At 37.3% G+C, this 17,825-nt stretch overlaps 1 protein-coding gene across 1 annotated transcript in view; it reads right to left on the bottom strand.

Annotated features, from left to right (window-relative positions):
- Nucleotides 1–17,825, bottom strand: part of LOC126473304 (uncharacterized) — a 130,558-nt gene that overhangs the window by 15,442 nt on the left and 97,291 nt on the right. The window contains exon 9 of the mRNA XM_050100278.1: nucleotides 8,242–8,543. Coding sequence (XP_049956235.1) covers nucleotides 8,242–8,543 — 302 coding nt within the window. The remainder of the gene's footprint in view (nucleotides 1–8,241; nucleotides 8,544–17,825) is intronic.

A 17,825-nucleotide genomic window follows, 5' to 3' on the forward strand; every position in this document is an offset into this window, starting at 1 on the left:
ATGTAGGGGGTTTTAGTATATTCGTAGAGTCATCATTAAAAGCTGGTTCTCGAAAATTTACTTGTAGATTTTCTTGGGATAGTTTATGTCTATCTTCAAGATCTGCCAGTCAGTTTCTTCAGCATCTCTGTGACACTTTACCACAGATCAAACCTGTGACCATTCGTGCTGCCCTTCTCTGTGTATTTCAATTTACCCTGTTAGTCACATTTGGTATGGGTCCCACACACTTGAGCAATATTCTAGACTGGTCGTACAAGTGATTTGTAAGAAATCTCCTTTGTAGACTGATTGCACTTCCCCAGTATTCTACCAATAAACCAAAGTCTACCATCTGCTTTACCCAAGACAGCCTATGTGATCATTCCATTTTACACCCATACAAAGTGTTACATCCAGGTATTTGTATGAGTTGGCTGATACCAAAAGTGTCTTATTGATATTATAGTCACAGGTCACTGTCCGCCTGCTTAGGTGAATGGTAACACATGCTTGCCTACCATGCAGTGGGCCCGGGTGTGATTCCTGGCCGGGTTGGAGATTTTCTCTGAGTGTGGACTGGGTGTTATCATCATGATCATCATCATCATCATCATATCATATCATATCATTACTGAGACGCTAGTTGCCCAATGTGGTGTCACCTGAAATAAGACTTGTATACGGCGGCTGGACTTGCCAGGACAGGGCCTCCCAGCCAACAATGCTACACAACCATTGCATTTTTTTCATAGTATACTTTTTTTTCACTTTTGTGAAGGGTACTATTTTACATTTTTGAACATCTGAAGCAAGTTGCCAATCTCTGCACCACTTTGAAATCTTATCAAGATCTGCTCCTGCAAGTTTTCTAATGTAGTATATCACCTTCCATTAAATCGTAACCTCAAGCGTTTTCTTATCACATGGAGTCCTACAAAGAACTTCCTTGGTCCATCTACCAACTATTCACCTGGATACTACTTCTACCAATTGTAATTTTATTTTCCTTATATTTGTAACTACGCTTTCCAATCAGGTCTTTTGCCAGTCTAATATGTTTGTTTTTCTGTCTCTCCAAAAAATTCGCAGCACGTCTCTGGACTGCACACTAAATTTTCCTCAGTTTTGAATGGATTTTACATTAAAAGACTATATGTCAAAACTTAATATACAGGGTGTATCAAAATGAATCATCTGATTTGGCATGACTATATTTCTGAAACTAATAATGATATACAATGAATTTTTTTCCATACCTTTTCATAGGGGTTCAATAAGGCCCCCTAGACATGCATGACATAGGTCAATGCGGTATTCAAATTGTTCCCACACTGCAGCGAGCACCACAGGTGCTGTTATGCGATGTCTTAGTTCATTCATTGTTTTTGGTAACAAGGCACACAAACAGGGTTTTTTATAAACCCCACAAGACATAATCACATACAGTCAAGTCCGGTGACCTTGGACGCCATTAATGTAAGGCTGAATCTTTTGGTCCAGTGCGACCGATCCATTGTTCAGTAATCCTTTCATTTAAAAATTCCCGTACTTCCAGATGCCAGTGTGGTGGTGCCCCATCTTGTTGGTAAATGAAGTTGTTTGAATCAATGTCCAACTGTGAGAAAAGAGAGTTCTCAAGTATATCGAGATATGAGCTTCCTATAACAGCGTTCTCGGTAAAAAAAGAAATGGACCATACACCTTTCCCCCTGAAACTGCACAAAACACATTAAATTTTGGAGAGACCTTCTCATGCTGTACAACTTCATGTGGTTGTTCCATACCCCACATTCTCACATAATGACAGTTCAACTTCCCAATTAAATAGAATGTTGCCTCACACTAAACACTAAGAGTGAAAGAAAACTGTAATCCTCCATCTTGCCAACAACAAAATTACAGAACTCCACACATTGTTGTTTGTCACCTTCACGAAGAGCTTGCAGTAGTTGAATTTTGTATGGTTTCACGTTTAAACGTCAACGCAACACATACCAGATAGACATTGGGGACATGTTGAGCTGTCGAGTTGCAGGGTGAACGGATTTTTGCAGACTCTTCGAGAAACTATGGCAGGTGCGTTTGATGTTTGTGTAATGCACTCAGGGGCAGCTCGGCGATTTGCCTTTACACAAACAACCTGTTTCTCGGATTTGTTCATGTCATTATCTAATGCTCTGTGCTGTAGGAGGAGCCACACCATATCTAGTATGAAAAGTCACACCGAACAGTTATTACTATTCCGCACTGCGCAAAACGTAGAACACAAAATGCTTTCTGTTATCCCAACACCAGTTTTATTAGAACTGAAGTGGGCGCACACTGCTGCTACCTAGTAGGAACCATGTAAAACTTGAGAGTTTGCTCTTTCCAGCAGTATGTTGTTCATGCACATATCTCAAATAACATAAAAGTTACACTTTTTTAAAACCAGCTGATTATTTTCGACACCCTGTATATATTTACTGTAGGCTCTCCGCCTCAGTAAAGTTAGCGGCTTAATCTTGGGAACATTAGTTTAACAGAAGCATTTAAAATCATGTTCAGTCTTCTGTTTATTTCTTTTCCTGTCCATCTGGTCATTTAAAACTGCTCTAATGGGAAAAAATACTCTTTAACTCGGTGGTTCTCAAAATTCTTAGTAGCAAATAATTATGTTTATCTTTTCCTTCAAACAAAGATGATGCTGTAGATCTGGATTGAATTTCACCTGACATCAGTGTTACACCAGACACGGTCAACAAAAATGACAGCATAGTCATGTTTTTAACATTGTCTAAAACGATCAGGTGAGATGGTTAACATCGGCTGTCAGCGGAAATGCTCACTGTCAGCTCCACTGTCGCTGTATCCTTAACTATAATGCACACTGCAGGCTTTGGTTGGTGTCTCTCAATGCCTCCTTAAAGTCTTTAGATTTCACGAGGAAGACTTTATTGCAGTATGAAGTGATTCTTAGTTAGTGACGGATATTAAGACACCAGTGGTCCACAAACTGGTCAAGGGGAGGGAGATACTTGAAACGCAAAAATGAGAAGGTATGATGAGACCTATTTATCGCTACACTTCATGAAACTACAACCAGTGTTCAAGAACTTCTGCAGTGTGTAATTTGTGTAACAATTTTAGTTGCTGACAGCATAAACCATTTTATTAAAGAGACATCCTGAAACCAAACAGCCTGAATTAATGGGAAAACCAAATACATTTTTGTCAGGAAACTAAATGTTTTATTGTCTAAGCAGAAGAACTTAGCTGAAATGATGAATGTGACTTCTAGGGCCTTTTCAGCCTCATACCAGGATTAGCACAGGTTTGCTAAATGCAAGAAAGCACATATGGTCGCAGAAACTCTGGTTTTACCTGCTGCAATCGATATACAGGGTCCAGCAAAAAGACCTCCTGTATTAGTTACAAACGAGCGAAAAAAGACACAGAGAAAAACTTTTATTTGTGAACAACAAATACTATGCCGTTTTACATTAGTTGGCTTTGAAACTTATGTCTGGTAAATGGCATCCATCATTGTTGATAAAGTGACAAAACCTTCCCCCAAAGTTGTCCATATTACTTTGTGTCATTTCCCTTGGAATGGCAGCCATCTCCTGGGTGATTGCCTCCTGAAGAGTTTGCAAGGTTGTGTGTCTGTTTGTGCTCTTGAGACGAAGTGTCTCCAAAGAAAGACATCACAAGGTGATAAGCTGGGTGACCTGGCCAGCCACCTGATGTCTCCTTATGAAGACAGATGTCCAGGAAACAACTCTCTCAAAATTTCTAGAAAACAGTGAGAAGTGTGAGCTGTGGTTACCCAACAAACTATTTTAACTTAGATTGGAGGAAGGTTGCTATCACATGACAGTAGTGATTTGAATAAACAGTCACTATCACATGTTTAAGTGCTAACACTTTGGTGATTGCTGGACAGACCCACCCAAATGCGTCAAATTCTCCAGCATTGTTACAGTGTGAAACTGTAGTATCAACAATGTTTTGTGCCTCATTTGCTCAACAGCTGAAAAATATTCCTCTGTCTAATGATACAGCACATAGAAAATTTTTAGACATTTCTGACGATTTTCTCAAGTAGTTAATCGATAAATTGCATGAGAACTGTTTTTTACTTCAAGTGGGTGAAGCAGCTGATATTCATAAAGATGCTCATTTGATTGCTTACGCTTGTTTCATTGATGTGTTTAACATATGAGAGGAATTGATTTCTTTGCTCTTTTTTAGTAATGTACAATGGCTTTCATGGGAAAAAAACATTCTAAAAAGAATGTTTGAACTGGGGAACATGGTATTCTGTTTCTTAAAGGAGAAAAGACACTCTCTGGCAAACTGTTTCAGCAATGCAGATTTTCTATTGACATTTTTGAGAAACTCAATATTTTTAACAATTCACTTCAAGGTAATCGGGCAACTGTATTATCTTGGAATGAAAAAGTGAAGGCATTCATAAAGAAATTAGAGCTGTGGCAAAACTGAATGCTAAGTAGCATGCTAGGTATGTCCCTTCTTTGGTGTCAGTGTTAAAGGATACAGATAATCTGATAGTTCTAATGTAGATTAAAGCCTGCCTTCATCACCCTACTTCCCTTCGACAAGTATTTCAGCAATTCAAAAATGCTCCTGGACCATCATGTCTAAATACAGAACAGAACAACAACTTATTCATCTTACTTGTGCGTTATAATCACTGAAGAGTAAATTTAATGAAGCATCTTTGCTGGCGTTTGGGATACATATTAGCAAGGAATTCCCAATTCTGAGACAAAATGCAATAAAGATCCTGATTCCTTTTGCAACAACATACATGTTGTAGACTTGCTTTTCAGCTTTGTCAGCTATGAAGTCTAACTACCATTCAAAGCTAAAAGTACGCAAAGAACTTCAAGTTGCTGTTTTTTCAATTACACCACATCTTGAAAAACTGTCATCTCAAATGCAACCTCATCCATCATACATAACTTTGTAATTTAAATTTGTAATGCTGTTGTACGTCTACAGCTACATACATACTCCGCAAGCCACCGTGCAGCGCATGGCAGAAGGACCCTGTACTACTACTGACCATTTCCTTTCCAGTTACAATTGTAGATGGAGCGAGGGAAAACACAACTGTCTATATGCCTCCATAAGAGTCCTAATTTCTCATACGTTGTCTCTATAGTTCTTATGCAAAACGCATGTTGTTGGCAGTAGGATCATTCTGCATTCAGCTTCAAATGCTGGTTCTCTAAATTTCCACAGTAGTGTTCCTTGGAAATGAGCTCCCGAAGCTCCTCCATAACATTTACTTGTTCTTCATGTACTTACCAGAAACAAATCTAGCATCCCACCTCTGAATTGCTTTGATGTCCTCCTCTAATCCGACCTGGTATGGATCCCAAACACTGAAGCAGACTCAAGAATAGGTTGCACTATTTCCTATATGTGGTTTCCTCTTGTATCATCCTACAGTCTCTCGACTTCAATACCTTCCTGTACACCACAGCATTGTCAGCAAACAACTGCAGAATGCTGCTCACCTGATCATTTATGTATATACAAAATAACAATGGTCCTGTCACACTTCCTGGATGCACTCCTGACAATGCCCTTCTCTCTAATGAACACTCACTATTGAGGACAACATACTGGGCTCTATTACTTATGAAGTCTTTGAGCCATTGACATAAGCTGAGTTTCACATGAGTGATTCTTTCTAAATCCTTTTCTGCTGAATTGTGAATATAGTTCATTTAATAGTTTTTGAATAAATAAAAAATGCTGTAAGATAAACAATTTGTTCCATTTTTTCATTATAATAATTCATGTAGTTCTGATTTCTGTTGTGTAAAATTCTTCTAAGCTGAATTTGGCAAAACAGAGAATATCGCAAAGAAAATGTTACAAAAATGACTACTTTTGTTCATAAAATAGGCTTGGCAGTGGAGGTTTGATGCTGTTTCTCCTCACAAAGAGAGGCTTCAGGGAAAATAGTTAGAGAACCACTGCCTTAACTGGTTCAATGACTTCATCAATAATGTATCATATTTTCTTTTTGATATGAGGGCTCAAATGGTTCTTAGCATTGTAGGACTTAATATCTGAAGTCATAATCAGTCCCCTAGACTTAGACCTATCTTAACCCAACTAACCCAAGGACATCACATACATACATGCCCGTGGCAGGATTCGAACCTGTGACCGTAGCAGCAGCGCGGTTCCAGACTGAAGCACCTAGAACTGCTCAGCCACAGTGGCCAGCTTTGATATGAGGGATCACCAATTTAGTATTGGAGGGAAGCATGGAGGGTAAAAAGCATTGAGGGAGACCAAGAGATGAATACACTATGCATATTCAGAAGAACGTAAGTTGCAATAGTTATTCGGAGATGGAGAGGCTTGTACAGGATGGAGCAGCATAGAGTGCTGCATCAAATCAGTCTCTGGACTGAAAACAACAACGACAACAACAACATGTTGATTATACATTTTTAAGTCTTGTTACAATTAATATTCAGACTTTATTTTGACTTTGCTCTATTAAGCATCACTAACTGTTGAAATTACCTGCTCGAGAGGCAAACAATACAATGTGCCCAGCAAAATTACGTATTCCTCCTCCTCCTCCTCTTTGGCAGTTTAGGGATCTGAAAACATTCACTAGGGCTGCTTGCCCGACTCTTCATACAATTCTGAATTTCCCATTATTCTGATGAAGTTTAACGAAAACTCTTTCAGAGATGGATATCCCAGAGGGATGTCTTGACTTTCTAAGTGATCTTGTTACTCAAGGGTTGTTCCAACATATTTTTTGAAACATAGTCAAAATCTTTCTAAAAATCTATGAATTTCAGACAGTGTGGTAATTCTTACTTGTTGCTCTATTCTCCAATGTCTTTAGCAACTTGAAATGGGTCAACAGTGCTACATTCACAGCCGAAACTAGTTCATTTCTTTGCTTGAATAAAATCGAATACTTGTTCCTGGGATATTGTTGAACTTTTTAATGAATGTCTTGAATATTAAGGAGTGGCCGCGGAATAGTCTATTGTATTTTCATATGTTGTTTGTTTCCTTTCTTGTGAAATGAAATAACACAGTATATTCACTACTCCTGCAACAAATTTCTAAGGTATTATTTTGCCTCCAGCTTTACTCATTTCTACTGAAACATTGACATATCCAGGCAACACAGTTTCCATTTTCTTCACACATTTCTTGTTTTCAATAGTTTTCCTTACAAAATTTCCTCTATTTTCTCACACCCTCTTGACTATATTTCCAGACAGTTATTTTAAAATTTACATATTTAAAAAAATCTGTTGTTCTATCACGTTCCAATTGTTTTTTTCTTGGAATTCTTACCTTCTATTTAGTGTATCATTTGACGTATTATTTTCTTTTGTGTTCTTCATATCTGCAACATCTTTTCGCTCCTTTCATAAAAATCTTTGTTAAAAAATTTCCCCTTCTTCATCATCTGCGTAACATTTACCTCTGAAGGTGCTGAACTGATATGTTTCTTTTTAGCTCCATATCTAGTAAAACTATGCATCTTAATCTATTTTACATTTGTTGTTGCCTGAAGAACATACTAAGGAAAACAAATTATTGTTCTTGGCAAATTCTCGTAACATGTGACAGCATTAATTTCTGGTACTATACTTAAAGCCTCCCACTGTAGGGTAGTTCTTCAGTTTATCCCCTTTCCCATTAAAATCTCTCATTATCATGTTGCAGTGTGATATTTTTTCATTTATCATGTTCTGTAACTCATTGCACAGAATCTAATATTTTCCACAGAAAGTCTTAATTTCTGATACATGCCATGTTTTCCTGACTGAGATTACATCAATATCTTTAATATTGTTATTAATTTTCTAGTTTACAGGACAGCTACATCTGAATATTCCTCCTGCTCTGTTCCTCTGTGAACATGGATGTTCTGACTTTATTTCAATACATTTGGTCTTTATTTATTCACCATGCATCTGATAACCTTACAATATCCTGTTTAATAGTGACCAGTTTAAATAATTTTGTGACAGTTGTGTGGCACATTACTATTCAGCAACATCTTTGAAGAGGAAGTGCTACTCTGCAATCTATTGACATTCTATCATTAAAGGTAAATGATTCTATTTTAAAATAGTAAATAAAAATGCACTATAGTTAAGAGCTAGCATACATTGCTCTAATTATTTAAGTAGGAACTCATATTTACATTCCACTAAGAAAGTTGTTGCAAATTTACGGTGTTTATTTTATTACCATCAGTGTTAGAGCTGGTCCCTGAGATATCAGCTTTGGCACTAGAGGTAGTACTACTATCATCTAATGACAGCAGACTGCTGCTATTGTTATCTGTGGAATTCCTTCGTTCTTTATCAAACCGAGGTGACTTTCCTCTGCCAGGGTCTTCCACAGTGCCACCAGAGTAAGCATCAAATGTGTATGCAACTGATCTTTCAATCACAGGCATGTTTTCCTCTGTGAACCCATGGACTTTCTTGTAATGAAACTGCAGGCACTGCTTGGTCGTGAATGCAGCTGTGCATCCAGTTTCTCTGCATCTGCAATTATAAGGTATTTCTTACAGACATACATCTAAACAGGTAAACACAATGCCTGAAACTGAGCAGCTTTCTAGATTACTGAATACAAGAAACACACAAAATATGTACATGTGACACACTGTTAAGTAACTAAGGGATGAACAAGTCTCTAATATTGATAAACAAATAAGTAAATACCAATAAACTATTTTACAAAAAAAAGAGTGCCAAAACCATGACTTCTCCACAAGTACACTACTGATTTATTACTATCATGAGACTCCCATCCTACTGTCCTACTAATATATAATTTGGTTCTTTGAATGCTGTAGGATTGTAAGATCAATGTGCGTAGAGACATTGTACTGACTAGTGTCAGTTGCAGCTCCAGATACAGCAAAGAAATTAATAAATCTGATTGTTAATGCCAAGTACAGAGAGAATATTGTAAAAAAAAAAAAAAAAAAAAAAAAAAAAAAAAAAAAAAAAAAAAAAAAAAAAAAAAACAATTTAAAGAGTGCTTAAGGTAAATACTTAAAAGTTGTGTAAATATTGTAATATATCTGATTTTATGAATTGTCAGGTTGAGAGAGATTAGGCCGACTACAGTGTTGGTCACATGACTAAGGTTTTAAACAGGCTTGCAAGCCAGAGCTGGGGGTCTTTTGTGGGTATGTGATTGAAGTAGTAAGGTGTTTGGAAGGTTTTGTGTGGCCACAGAGCCACTTTTGGTTTAACTGTGGTAGTTCAGATTTACGAACATTTCAATGTCCACCAATTGGGACTTAGAATAATTATGCAACTACAAATGCTGGTGAACTTAAAGTGTCACAGGCCAGTTATCAGTGATAATAATTTTAACTGCAGTAAAATTTGTTAATGATTAAAGACTTGGGTGTAGCTGTTGACCTTTGTGATTACCATGCAGATATTTTTTTTCCTCTGCTCAGGCATTTGTCTGCACTTGCTACTGACTGTGAAATGCTCTGTTTGCACAACAAATGCATCGTCCAGTGGTATTTCCATTCAACTGTGATGTATTAACTATCTGTGTAAGGCCACCGTTTGGATTCAAACTTGTGTATGATTATTTTAATAAACTTAAACAGCCAAGGATAACCCATCTGTTTGTAGCCAATATTATTATCCTGTAGGGTCTTTTTTTAATGTTTTCCTTTTAATGATCACTATGTATATACAGGGTGTCCCAGGAGGAATGGTCAGTGTTAGGGGTATGACAGGAACAATAATTTGAAGCAAAAAAGTCTAGTAAACATGGCCTCTGAAGTGCATATGAGCATTTATTCAACTTCAATATTGTGAAACAAATCTCTTCTACTGCAAAATCTTTGCTTCCCATATTTTTCAAAGAAAGAAGAAGAAAAAATTGTCTAGTAAACATGGGCTGCAAAAGGCATACCTTAAGAGCTATGATCAATTGTTCATTAGGAGAGATGTGTTTTACAGTAGCGAAGATGAACAACTGCTCATAGCTCTTAAGGTGTTTACAGGACATTCTTTTCTTGTTTTGATCCAAACTACAACCTCTCAAAATACAGAAATCAAAGAGCTTACATCAGAAGAGATTCATTTCAGAGTATTGAAGATGAAGAAATACTCTTGGCTCTTAAGGTACATGTTTTAGAGCCTATGTCTAGTAGACTTTTTTGCCTTAAATCATTGTTTCTGTCATATCTCTGAATGCTGACCAATTCTCCTGGTATGTTCTGTATTTATTTATTTAATTATTTCGCTATTTGTCATTGCTAATTAAGATGTTTCATGAATAATCCATGCTTCTATAAAGGCTTGATGCAACAGCGTGTGAATGAACCTCTTTTGACCAGATGATTCATATTAAAATCTAAGGTTGTGTGTTCACTCTCTGCTGGTTAGGTAACTAGAAACTGATGTTGACTGGAGATTAATTTCACATTATTGTTGCTAGAACTGTGGTGAAGTTGCAATCTACATATAGGTTCTTGATAACCAGGAAAACAAACCACGATATGTTTTTAAGAGCTCACCTTTAATTTCATTAATTAGAGGCACAAAAAATTAAGAAAACTGCAACAGTTTTTGAATCAATAACATTTTATTTTTTACGATCCATTTTGGAATAATATAATTGCATTTTCTGGCATATGTTACAATTATGAATAATTTTTTTGATGACTGCTTGTCCATAATCTTAACATATTGTTTCCATTGTTACAGTTGTCCAGACGATGGAACTACATTATTCTGAAACTGGTTGTAAACAAGAAAATATTACTGATTCAACAGCTGTTGTGATTTTCTTCATTTTGTGAAAACATAGATGTAAAGTTGCCCCATGAAAAGAACTCTTTGTAGATTCAAACATTTATGAACCAAACTGTTATCTTTGCAGATATAATTTTGTTTCTATATTAGACTGAGCACCCTAGTTATTTTATATGCTGGACCATTTCTTGAGGTGTCAAAGAGCCTACCTGAATGTCCTTTTTTATAAAATTTCATATGGGGTCCTAGTTGTGGTGCAGGCAGATTCATTGCAACAAATGGTCTCAATTCGCATTCCATTAGTAAAAAGTAAATCCTTGTTACCATATTTTTAAGTGAGTTTGAAACTTATTATTTCGATCCATAACTATTTCTTAGAGTACAGTTGGATGTAGATGGTGGTCAACTGCCAATTCCTCCACCAAACATCGATATTCTACAGTGCTTGCTGATTTGAACATCTTCACTGATCGTCAACATTATCCATGACGTCATTAACAAACAAGGAGTAGTCAAAAAATACAGTGAATTATTTTTTTGGCAGGAACTTCTGATGCTACAACCATTTGATGTAATTTGTGTGGTAGCCTGATCAACTGAGACAGGCAGCATCAAGTTGGAACACATTTTGACTTGGAACTCAGCATTCAGAGATGCTAGAGTGAGATGGTGTTCACTGTGTCTGTTGTGCATCATGGATTTTGAATAAAATGTGAACATTAAGCTGTTTCAAGTTGCAAAAAGTGCCACAGAAACACACAACATGTTGAAAGTGATGTATCACGATAATGCTGCAACTGTTTACAAGTGGTAAGAGCAGTTTAAAAACAGAAGTGAATCGGTAGAAGACGAGCAACTTTCAGGATGTCCATTAACCTTAAAAACAGAAGAAAATGTGCAAAAGGTGGTAAAAATTGTTCCTTCAAAAAGGTGAATAACTATTCAAGAGCTTACTGAAGAACTTCTCTCTTATAGATCCTCGCAAAGCATTTTAACAGATAATTTGCAAATGAGATGAGTGAAAGCAAAATTTGAGGGCATAGTGTGATCAGAGTTTGTTCCAAGGGGAACAACTGTATACACCGAATTTTACAAGGACGGATGCAACATTTATGGAACAACATAAGAAGAGAGAGACCAGAAAAATAGGCCAATGGCTACCTTCTTCCCAACAACAACGCATCGTGTCAACCTCTCTTTTGATTCGCGAGTTTTTGGCCAGAAAAAGTGTTCCCGTCCATCAGCATCCACCTTACTCACCAGATTTAACACCAAGCGACTTCTGGCTCTTCCCAAAATTTAAAAATGTACTTCAAGGAAAATGATTTGACACCATTCCCAATGCTGAAGGGACCATAACAGAGCAGCTGAATGCCCTTCCAAACCAAGTTTTCCAGAAATGCTTCCAGTCATGGATTCAACATTGGGGATAAGTGCATTTCTAGCTGAGAACCATACTTTGAAGGAGATTAAATCAAATTCCAAGTAAGCCTATTACTTTGTTTCTAATAAAATTATTCACTGTATTTTTTGATCACACCTCGTATACCATTGGAATTCATTCATTGATATCCCACATTTTCAGCTCCAGGGATGTTGTTTCATGCTGACTGCTCAGGTAATCTGCTATCTATTCCTTTGTCACAATTGGCAAGCAAAAATATTTTCTGTCCATTAAGACTCCTCCTGACACTTGTGGTGACTGACACAATAAAAGGATAGTCACAGGTTCCCTTCTCTATGTTACGTGAGTCAAGAAGTTCATGTCTGCCTGCCTCTCATCCTGAGGTGTCAGATAGTAGCCTAATGAATTGGTTCTGTGACTGCTATAGTCACATGAGATGTCTAGAAAACTCAAATATATCCATATCCCTTCAAACTATTCTAATCTCATGTATTTGCCAATCTACAGTTGAGCAAGTTGAAATCTGCCAGTATTACCATAACACAATCATGAAATTTTCTTGTGACATTGTCAAAGATTACCTGGGAGTATTCTACCAAGGTGAATTCTGAGACAGGGGTCCTTAAAAGCATGTTGTTACCATATTTGACTCATCTTTGAGGTTTACCTTCAACTAAATCATTCATATTCAACATGAGGAATAACTTAAATTTATTATCAAGCTCTTGATGGTGAAAAATATTCTGACAGCACTGATATACAGACTACCCTTAATTTACAATTTTACTGCTATTCATTTCTAGTTATAACAAGCATTCTATTCCTAGTGCTAATTGGATAATTATTACCATTAATGAGAGAGACTAATGCTGGGACTTTACTATGGATTCATACAAATATTTTAAATTTCTTCTCTGCAAGGGCAAAGTTCCCCTCTGTATTGACTTTAACCGATCCACCCCTTTCTCCTAATACGATAAGCACCTCAATAGGTCTATGGAAGGTTTTTCTCTGACCTAAAATCCCATATGAGCACATAACAGTATTCTATTATGTAGTTAGGTTACCTGATTACCACTTCTTGTTTGTCATGCCCACCAAAGAGAACAAGGGGACACCTGTATCTCTTGACTTAATAGCAGAATTCAAGAAATCTGCATCAGAGATTGACACAATAAAGTATAAGGCTGTTGTTTAAGATCTCCATTTGCCATTAAACCAGCAGGCCACAATGAGTTCTAGGGAACTGATGATAAAGGCTGATTCAGCTAAGCTGTTCACCTCAGATATTTCTTGAACTGTTTAAGATACTGTAATTCTGTTTCCGCCCAGATGAATTGTGAGAATGTGCTCATTAAATAATATCTTCTCATAGCTATATTACTTGAGAGACTTTGTTATCAACAGCACTCTTTCAAACGTCATGACAGCAACTTCTGCTGCTAGTATCATATATCTAAAACAAAGAAATTCAACAGCATTTCATTTCACTCTTTTAAATCTAATTAGTAATTTCAGAGAAATTACATAATTTATTAAAAGGGTTTATCTGTTTTGAACGCGGGACTGATTGCTGTCTTATCCTATTATGGTAACAGTTCTAGTCTTGTTCCTGCAATAGCCTTGAAAGAAATGTGCACATCAAAAACTGAATGGATTTGTGAAGCAGGGAACTGGGGTATAAGACCGAGGGGCGATTTAATCTCAAATAACACAGGCGAAGAGTGAATGTGTCACATTACTATTTCAAAGTTTGCTGAAAAAAATATATGTTGAAGTTCCATAAGATACCTCTCCAAAACTAAAATATTTTCTGATGATATGTTAAAACACTACAGACCTCTCTAAATGAGAGTATTTGTGAAAATGTCGTACTGAAAGGGAAAATTGAAAAATTGTAATAAAGAAACCAAAAGTGAGAGAGATCTGAATCTATTTTCAATAAATACTTTGTTCCCAATACCATGAGACATGATTAATAGATATATACTTATGAGTGTTTCTTTCTTTCTTTTTTTTTTTTTTTTTTTTTTTAATTGTAACATTTTGTGAATTATAAAATTATGTTTTGAAAATATGAATAGTCACAGGATGTTAACTGTCTTGATAAATGATAAAGTGGAAGGACTGCTAACTGTCGCTCATTAATGCATAAAATTCTCAAACTGTCAAAATATTTGTACAAAGAGAGGGAATGTACAATCAAGAGTGGGCAATACTTGATACTTCCTGGCAGATTAAAACTGTATGCCAGACTGAGACTCGATCTCGGGACCTTTGCCTTTCACGGGCAAGTGCTCTACCATCTGAGCTACCCAAGCACGACTCACAACCCACCCTCACAGCTTCAATTCTGCCAGTACCTCGTCCCTCCTACCTTCCAAACTTCACAGAAGCTCTTTTGCGAACTTTGTAGAACTAGCACTCCTGGAAGAAAGGAGTGCTTCCTTCCAGGAGTGCTAGTTCTGCAAGGTTTGCAAAAGAGCTGTGAAGTGTGGAAGGTAGGAGATGAGGTACTGGCAGAATTGAAGCTGTGAGGACGGGTCATGCATGGGTAGCTCAGATGGTAGAGCACTTGCGCATGAAAGGCAAATGTCCCGAGTTAAAGTCTCTGTCCGGCACACAGTTTTCATCTGCCAGGAAGTTTCAAATTGGTGCACACTCCACTGCAGAGTGAAAATGTCGTTCTGGGCAATACTTGTCTGTACAAAACGTGAGAAATTTTTCAGGCAGACCCAGCTCTACCCTCAATGTTTAAAAATCAAGGACACTTAAATATTTAAACTGATTGCTGATTTTAAGTAAATGTCAAGCAAAACTGGTATTTCTGAATCAAAATAATTACTTTACAACATTATAAGTGAGTGGGAAAACAATTCATAATTTTGTCTGAAAGCATTTTAAAACAAAAATTGGATACAGAATATTTATATCCATTTTTCATTTTATGATATTATTCACTAATTATTATTGTCTTCTGTCAAAATTTCACTTCTTAATGACTTCCCATGAATTAAAATTGATTGCAATGTAACGATCAACACTGCATTGCTGAAAAGAGTTCATTTGTTTTTCTTTTTCATCTCTTCTCACTGAACTTGTATAGTCAAGCTGAATTTGCACACGGATGAGGGTAATCCAATAAGAGAAGTACTTGGGAAATGGGAACTGCAAACTGATCTTTTGATGATGACCATCTGAAAGCATTAGCAGGACCATGAGGGGTCAAAGGAGATGGTTATATCTTGCAGCTCATGAGAGAGACTAATAATCTGCCGCACCCTCCACTGATCTCCATACACAAGAAATGAAGTGGCTCACTAAAAAGTCTTCTAATGTATACTGTTGTCTTTGCATTCCACATAGAGTAACAGGTTGCATTTCATGGAGAACCATTCTCGCAATGTATATGTCACTCCGGGATGCAGCCCAGTAGTGACTTGACTGAATTCCTACCACAGGCTTCATTGCAGACTACTCTTCTCTCTTTTTTATATGGAATTCCCTTAATGTATTTTCATTTAGAATTAAGAGTTTCATGTTTGTTACTAATGTTGACATGGTGTGTACAAATCCAGTAGTATCTCTTATAGCATCAACACCTTCATGCTGGAGATTATATGTTGTTGCAAGATGTTTACAAATACCTCCTACCCCATCAAATGCACTTTTTCCATGACCTGTTGCTGAAAATATCCATTTTTTGTCTTAATTCTTGTACTACAGTGTTGACCAAGCTCATAAATCAGAAAGCAGTTTTTAAAATGAGATGCTGCACAATCAGTCACATACACATGTTTAGGAAATGCATGGCCTCTAGATGTTATGTCATCAATTATCACTCTGACAGTGTAGCACGTGTGTGCATTATCATAAATGGGATCATCACTGACAATAGCAAAACAGTGTGATGTTCCAAGGAAGTGAGCAACACATGAATAGTGATACCTGTGATGGGTGCCAGTGGTAACTTTGAATTTGGTTCTGCAAAGCAACAGACCAGTTCTCAGCAAAGTTGAAATGAAGAACTAATGTGTCAGTACTCTGGGATGTGGCTAATTCCACTTCTGCTGTGGCTTGTCTCTGAATCCTCCAGATATGATGGAGCTGTTCCTTTCATGACCGAATGCCTAACCTCTGTAACAAACTTCTCTGACTCTATTGTCTTCTTCACCAACTTTTCTCCCTCTCACAATGCATATGTTATGTCACTGTCAGTATCCTGAAGGTGTAATGCTGCAACTGTCATAACTTCAAGCACCAGGACACATTGCACACTCCTGCAACATTTATCTTGCGGCTTTTGACATATACACAAAAGCATCAAGACCATTGTGGTGTCACCGCCAGACACCACACTTGCTAGGTGGTAGCCTTTAAATCGGCCGCGGTCCATTAGTATACGTCGGACCCGCGTGTCGCCACTATCAATGATTGCAGACCGAGCGCCGCCACACGGCAGGTCTAGAGAGCCTTCCTAGCACTCGACCCCAGTTGTACAGCCGACTTTGCAAGCGATGGTTCACTGACAAATTACGTTCTCATTTGCCGAGACGATAGTTAGCATAGCCTTCAGCTACGTCATTTGCTACGACCTAGCAAGGCGCCATTATCATTTGCTATTTATCTTGTGATGCATATACCGTCAGACCGATGTTTACCAATCATGGATTAAAGTTAAGTATTCCAGAAGCTACGTACTTTTTTTACTAGACTCAACTCCTTTAACTGTTCCAGACCTCATGCCAGCCCGCGTGAGCTTAAACGCGTGCCGTTCGGCTATCTCATAGTGGCTTGGCTGTCTTGCCAAGTCACAACAACCATCACTGTGTACTTCTTTCCTGTGACACTGCTTATGGTGAAACAAGAAAGTTTCAAATTAGTACAGTAAATACAAGTACGTACTTCGTTCACTGGCTGGTATTTTATCCATTTTGGTCGTAAAGAGTAGAATTTTGTGAGACCACTTTTTAAATTCAGGTTCTCCTTTTTCATTAGGAAATATGCTTCTCTTATTGATCTTGTCCTATATCTATTTATCTTTCACTGACAAAGATAACATCAGCCTGGTTAGAACTTTGCCTGCTGCAATCTTTGTCATCAATTAGATAACATTCCAGAGCAACAGTAAGCATATCGTCTTGCAACAGATAGGTATTTCTGTATCTGCTGCTTAGAGTATCAGTGTCAGTAACTGTACCTTTTCAGTATAGGTGGCTACTGAGATACTAATATTAGGTTTTGAAACAACACATCATTTTTCATGCACATGTCACTATCTTCAGGTTCTGCATCAAGTGCATCCACATTATGCTCTTCACAAAGTTTTGAAGATGTTGCTTGTGTAAAACTTGTTTCAATTTCATCCACTTTTCTTTTTACATACTGTTTTCTTCTTGTGCTTCTTACCTTTCCTGGACGTTTAAGGGGTAATACAGTAGGTGCTACAGCAAAAATGCTAACATTCAATGCATCGACAACTTCACACCTAGGAATATAAACATTTCCAGTGTCTTTTTCAGTTTCGCATTTGGGTGATGGTGATCGTTCAAGTGGGCTGTCACTAAATTTGCACAATGGATGTGATGCTAATACCTTTACTTGAGGACCAAGATATTTCTGCAAACTGT

Source organism: Schistocerca serialis, chromosome 4, assembly GCF_023864345.2.
Source record: "Schistocerca serialis cubense isolate TAMUIC-IGC-003099 chromosome 4, iqSchSeri2.2, whole genome shotgun sequence".
Lineage (NCBI taxonomy): Eukaryota > Metazoa > Arthropoda > Insecta > Orthoptera > Acrididae > Schistocerca > Schistocerca serialis.